Genomic DNA, 5,973 nt, shown 5'->3' with positions numbered 1-5,973 from the left:
TTCTGCGCGCTGTGGCGGGCGCCGGCGTGCTGTCGGGCTACGACCAGCTGCAGCTCATCATGTTCGGCAAGAAGTTCGGCGACGGCTCCGGCTAGAGCGGCGACCAGTTGGGGTGACCCAGGGCTGCAGTGCTGTTGCTTCGATCCGTACTTGCAGCAGTAGCCCTCGGCCGGTGCACCAGGAGCGCGGGGCAGCAGCCAGCAGCGTGGCGTTCTGCAGCGCAGCCTCCTCGGTCTGGGATCTACCCATCTGCCCATGCGTTTGTGAGCGCATTTCGTGTGCGTGTCGAGCGCCTTTGTTGTTGACACCGGCTTAACACAGAATCTCAGAGCAGCGACCAAGCAGTCGCTCCCTCGCGAGACTGGCCTTCGCCCTTCATTGGGCGCACCTCCGCGCTTTGTTGCGCCGGCGGCGGCTTGAACAGTTCGGCTTGTGACGTGTTGCGTGTGGGCATGTCCCCCAATAATGCGAGGCTGGTAACCTGCCTGGTCAACGTGTGCTGAGACGCCAGCTGCGCAATGTTATCAGTTGAGAGTTGGAGTGGTGCGCACCCACGAGGGCGCACGCCCAAGGTCAATGTACAAGTGTGGCTGGCTCACACAAAACATGAATGCAGCTCTGTGAGGGTACAGGGGCCGCCATCAAGGCACACGCGTGCGGCAATGCGAGCCGAGGAGCAAACCGGGCGGTAGCGCTGAGAGTGGGATAGCTGGCTCTTGGAGGGGCAGCCCTGGGCAAGGAGGGATGCACCATAGCACGTTGCCGCGCACGAGCATGACGGGAAGCAAAGGCTGTCCCCACGATTGAACCAAATAAGAAACAAGGAAACCTGCCATATGGAATCGCAGTCAGCGCAATCAACAACACAGCAATCACGACCACGAGCTGTGACTGCTGGGAGGTTCAGGTATGTGGGCTCAGCCGCCCAAGATGGGGCGCTAAACCCTCGCTGCGCGCCTTGAGGAGACGGGTCGCAGGCAGGGAGCATGGCGGGCCAGGACCCGGCCGACATACGTGCCCCCAACCAAAGGTGCCCTGGCAACCACCCGGGTGGCGACTGCAGAAGACCAGATACAACATGCGTGCAGAATACAAGGGAGGCACGCAAGCGCGTGGCTCGTGCTCAGGCGGCGCGTCCGTGCCACCCGGCGGGGCGCCCTAACCAAAGGGGTGCAGCATCATCGTCGCGTGCACCATGCGGCTGCTGGCGCACCGCTCGCGGCTGAGGCCGTAGACCCCGAGCGCCTGGAACTGCCGCAGGTAGCGCCGGAAGGTGTGGCGGCTGAAGATCTTCGGTACCTCCCACGCAATCAGCCGCAGGTGCTGGCCACTGCAGCCCGCACGCGCCAGCTCCTCCACCACGGGCTGCATGTCCTTGTCGACGCTGTTGGCCAGCAGGCGGGGGTAGAGCGGCACCAGGCGCGACGCGATATGGTGGTCGGTCCAGCCCTTGGTCAAACATGAAGTCAACGCGATAAGAGCAGGGGGGATTTGGTGCTTATACATTGGGGAGACACTGGGTCAAACATGAAGTCAACGCGATAAGAGCAGGGGGGATTTGGTGCTTATACATTGGGGAGACACTGGCGCAGACAAGGCGAGCACCTGTGCACAGAGTCGTGGTTGGTGACAAGGTGGCAGAGAAAGCGGACAACACGGCCAGCAAGGGCGTCAATTATTTTGTCAAATGAGCGGTCCCGCTCCCCTTCCTGCTGGTGCCGTCGCGACGCCTGCGCACCAGCTGCTTGAACGCCAGGATGACCATGCCGGCTGAGTGCACGTTGCTGCGCTCGATGACGTCAGGCGTGGTCAGCAGCAGCTTCATGATATCGCACTCCTGTTGGGGTTTTATGTGACGGTACGCATGTTGGTGGCTGTGTGTGCTTATCACTATTTTCACATCGACGTGAAGCGTCGAATGTGAACAGGAACGGGGCTGCTTCCGCACGTCCCAGCCGCTGCCATCTCACGCGCCGCCTGTACATGCGCTCGAGTGCCCATCGCCCCCTTGGTGCATGCTCCTAAACGCGTTGTTGAGCCTTGATTATCCTCCACTTGCCCCGCTGCACGCACCCGCACGCCGTACGCCGTCAGGAAGTCCAGCCAGTTGTGCACCTGCAGCTGCAGCAGCATCGGCCGCTCCTCCAGCAGCGCGTCCACCGCGGCGACCTCGCCGGTGCGCTTGCCCAGCTGACACAGGGCGTGCATGTTGCTCATGACCAGCTGCTCGTCACCAATCACTGGGCGCCACTCATTCCGGACATAATTTGCGCGCACGGCCCTACCCCGCGCGCCCACGTGGGACGCGCTCGGCAGCAGCAGCGGGCACGAGTTAGACCCTGCCGCTGCGCCGCCGCGGTATGCAGGCTGCCTCAGCGACAGGCTTCGGGTCCCTTGTAAACCCAGGCTGAGCCCCATGAGCACCGCTGCCTGCTACAGGTGTTCGCGGCACTCTTGTCAATCAGCGAGAGTCTGGTGCTAGGAGGCCGCTGGACAACGACAAAATGTATGAAAGCGCGTGCGAACGGGACATAAAAGGTTATCTTCTTCCACAGATCATATGCTTGTTTCGTTTCGCGCAGAGGGGCCCCTAACAATTGTTGAGTGAGCTGCACACAATGCACTGCCTTTCACGGCTGATTAGCACTGAGTGCCACTCCACGCAACGAAACTGCTGCGCCGGCGGGTTTCAGAAACAAACTGGCAGTGTCTACCCAGTGCCAGTATCATGGTTACCTTATCAAAGAGAGAACAAGATTAGTTTTTTACTTTTGGCTGGAGTGCTGCATGACCTATGCAATGCACTTGGCAGGAATGTGGCATCTCTGTATGTTGACCAACCTTTGACTCAGCAAGCCTCTGCGTTGATCGACCTGCGGCAATGCCTGGCTGAGACCAGCGGAGTCTGCTCACCGAAACATCAACATCTCTAACATCATTTACTTACCAACAGACGCGACTGTGAATCAACAATCATTTGCTCACGGTTTGGTCATCTCTCACATCATCCAGTCACCCGCTAGCATACAACCAGCAACTTTGTACGTTTGTACACTGCTGGTATAATTACTTTTTGAGAATACCCTGGATTCACCTCATCACTGTTGCACGTCATGGCAGCCTGACGCGCCACATGCCTTACACAACCATTAGCAAGCAAAATTACAAGGGTGGTGGTGGTGTTACCTAGCGCGCAGTGCTATGTGATTGCGCAAGCAAACGACAACACGAAATCGGGGCAAGTGCTGATCAGCACGTGTGCTGATCTGGTGACCTTTTTAGCACTGCATCCACACCTGGAGAAAAGCCTGCATGCTCGAAGATCCTGAGGAGACTGTACGTCCCAAATCAGAAGCGACCGCAGCTGTGGACAGAGCGGTGGTGTGAAGCGCCTCTGGGCACTTCCTTTGTCGCTCCAACAGGATGCTGAAGGCGAATGCTCTGGTGCATCACGCAGCGCATACACCACGGTGTAATTCAATCAAGCCATCAAGGTATATACCTCCTCCAAGGGTCAAGAGTATCCGTACTGCACAAGTGCTGCCTTGCACACCACAGATAATGCTGTTCATAGACAGCTCCCTGTGCCAATCTTGCATGTGACAAAGGAGAAGAACGCATGGCACAGGCGCAAGTGAAGAGCCATTCAGGACCCAAAACCACCAGGTCACAGTGCCGCATAATACAGAATCGCATCCAGGTCTAAGCAAGGTGGCAAGCCAGGGCTTCATATGTGCCATGGGCAGCAGGCGGCGTCCCTGTGCCACGCCAAATTCAACAGGCGGGGACAAGAGCAGCCGTGTCGCACCACGCGTTTTTTTGCAGCCGCACGAGCTCAGGCATGCGGCAACAAGGCTTGGAGAACCATGCATTTAGGAGGCTGAGATGGGGTGCATCATTTGCGTCATCTAAGAGAACACGCATTGCTGCCTGCAGGCGTGCACGTGTATGCACCGACGCGCCAGGCGCAAACTCCTGCACACTGCAAACGCCACAAATCCCGCGTGTTGACATGCCAGCAAGATTTCTTGGTGCAGCCGCACCCTCCTCTCAAGGTCGTGCGTCTCTGCGCTGGCCCGTCCGAATCACAGCGAGCACAGCATGCACCATATGTACGTGTGCATGCGCCAGATGAATGCTCGCGCACTCACATCCACACGTGCTCATGCCTCTCCGCGCCCCGACACCAGCCCAGCCTCAGGGACATGGCTGGCGTCCTTGCCGCCGGCTGATGCCAGGGAGATGCGGGCGACAGACTCGATGGAGCGTGCCCTCAGCTCGATGGCGCGGCCGGTGCGGCTGGCCGCGCTGGGCCAGGCGCGGGAGGCGCTTGAGAGGTTGCTGTGGGTCCGGGTCTCCGTGTTCAGGGGGTCCTGGAGTTTGATATATGGGGGTGGGGGTGGGGTGGGGGTTAGCAAACGTTTTTGGAAATGTTCAGGCTCAGGCCCTCAAGGGCAGGGTGAGTGGTTTAGGCAATTGGACAAAACTGCACATCAAGCAAGTCCGTGAGGTCAAGGCAGGATCAAAGGGAGGCATGGGTGGGAGGGGAAAGTCACTTTCTTCTGCACCGGGTGCAGGTTGTGGAGCCTGCCGCATAGGAGTCTTGGGTTGCTGCCCTTCTTTGTGCTAGGCCAGACGGGCTGTGCAAACATGGCAGAAACAGCTGGCTGAGGTTGATATGCTGACAGGCCCAACCATGCCTGGCCCATGTACTGATTTGAGGGGGCGGAGACAAAACTTTGCAAGGCCCAAATTGCCGGCTGCTATTGACAACTCACCCTGTCAGCATTAATGACAGGCTTCTCCTCGTAGTTGCGAGTGACCAGCAAAAAGGCGATGTATCCCAACAACATGATGACAGCATTCAGGAAGAAGTAGTAATCATAGTGACCAAAAATGGGGTTGTCGGCCACCCAAAGGTCATCTGTTGGCAATGAGCAGGTCGATGACACGTAGGTGAGTTAGATCATGGACACATGCAATATGCCAGGGCAGCACACCGGCATGTGCGGCCAGGACATGGCGTTGCCGCATGCCGACGTCAGTAGCGAGTAAGCAGTGCAGCAGTGAGGCACCGGGTCCAAGGTGCCGTGCATGAGGGCTCACTGGGGAAGGCGGCGGCGACGATGATGTTGAGGGCACTGGCCAGGTAGGTGCCTATGGCGATTGTCAGGAGGTAGAAGGACGCGCCCAGGGCGCGCATGCCCTCGGACACCTGTGTGAAGAACATCTCAAGAATGCCTGGGGTGGGGGGGTGGGGGGCAAGCGGCCGATTGTTAATGGTTGTAACATGATTGAAATCATGCTCAAACGGCACGAAACAGTCAACACACCATGCGTCAGCGCTGGATGTGGCAGCCACTTGAACAATTTTGATTTTCTTTTGCAAACAGTGCAAACCGTGCTCATCACTTGCCAGCAGACGGCAGCTGGGATAGCACCCTACTCTGCTACTGACTTTTGCCCCCAATGCTCACCAACGTTGGTGAAGGTCTCAGCTGCGCCCAACAGGAAGTAGGGAATGAACTGCCACCAGAGGCTGCAAGGGTGAGGGGTGTGTGCGAAGGGTGGATGCAGGAGCGGTGTCAGGTGCTGGCAGAAGGGCTTTGGGATGTGACGAGGTAATTCACAGCATGACCATGTTACATACACATGATCTCATTGCGGTGATTTGCCTCCACCGACCGACATTCACTCGGCATGCCTGCAGCCAGTGTTGCCCCCTTCACGCACACATAAACAAACCAGCACCCACACACAACTCTCTCACACACAGAAACACACACACACACACACACCAACACACACACACAAGCACACACACAGCAGCAATCACATCATCACAACACTGGCGCGGATGCAGTATGCCTGCCCCGCAATGGCCGCACCTCATGGGCTGCGTGAACTCCTCTGAAGTGTAGTCAGCGTCGGGGTTGGCCGCCACGGCCGCGTTCCACCTGTCCACCAGGCCAA

General features: G+C 58.1%; 2 protein-coding genes across 2 annotated transcripts; both read right to left on the bottom strand.

Moving 5' to 3' along the window:
* Positions 1-1,158: 1,158 nt before the first annotated feature.
* On the bottom strand, positions 1,159-2,208 carry MNEG_13096 (hypothetical protein; the record flags this gene model as incomplete). The annotated part of the gene is made up of 3 exons (XM_014038433.1): positions 1,159-1,449; positions 1,739-1,837; positions 2,074-2,208. 3 exons carry the CDS (start codon positions 2,206-2,208, stop codon positions 1,159-1,161), a joined length of 525 nt encoding a protein of 174 aa, XP_013893887.1.
* Positions 2,209-4,163: 1,955 nt separating this feature from the next.
* On the bottom strand, positions 4,164-5,893 carry MNEG_13095 (Peptide transporter PTR2; the record flags this gene model as incomplete). Its single annotated transcript, XM_014038432.1, has 5 exons — positions 4,164-4,373; positions 4,779-4,924; positions 5,107-5,241; positions 5,478-5,539; positions 5,889-5,893. The coding sequence occupies 5 exons, from the start codon at positions 5,891-5,893 to the stop codon at positions 4,164-4,166; spliced, it is 558 nt and encodes a 185-aa protein (XP_013893886.1).
* Positions 5,894-5,973: the final 80 nt, after the last annotated feature.

Source organism: Monoraphidium neglectum (assembly GCF_000611645.1).
Source record: "Monoraphidium neglectum strain SAG 48.87 unplaced genomic scaffold scaffold03621, whole genome shotgun sequence".
Classification (NCBI taxonomy): domain Eukaryota; kingdom Viridiplantae; phylum Chlorophyta; class Chlorophyceae; order Sphaeropleales; family Selenastraceae; genus Monoraphidium; species Monoraphidium neglectum.
This window is presented reverse-complemented; position numbering and strand designations above follow the sequence as displayed.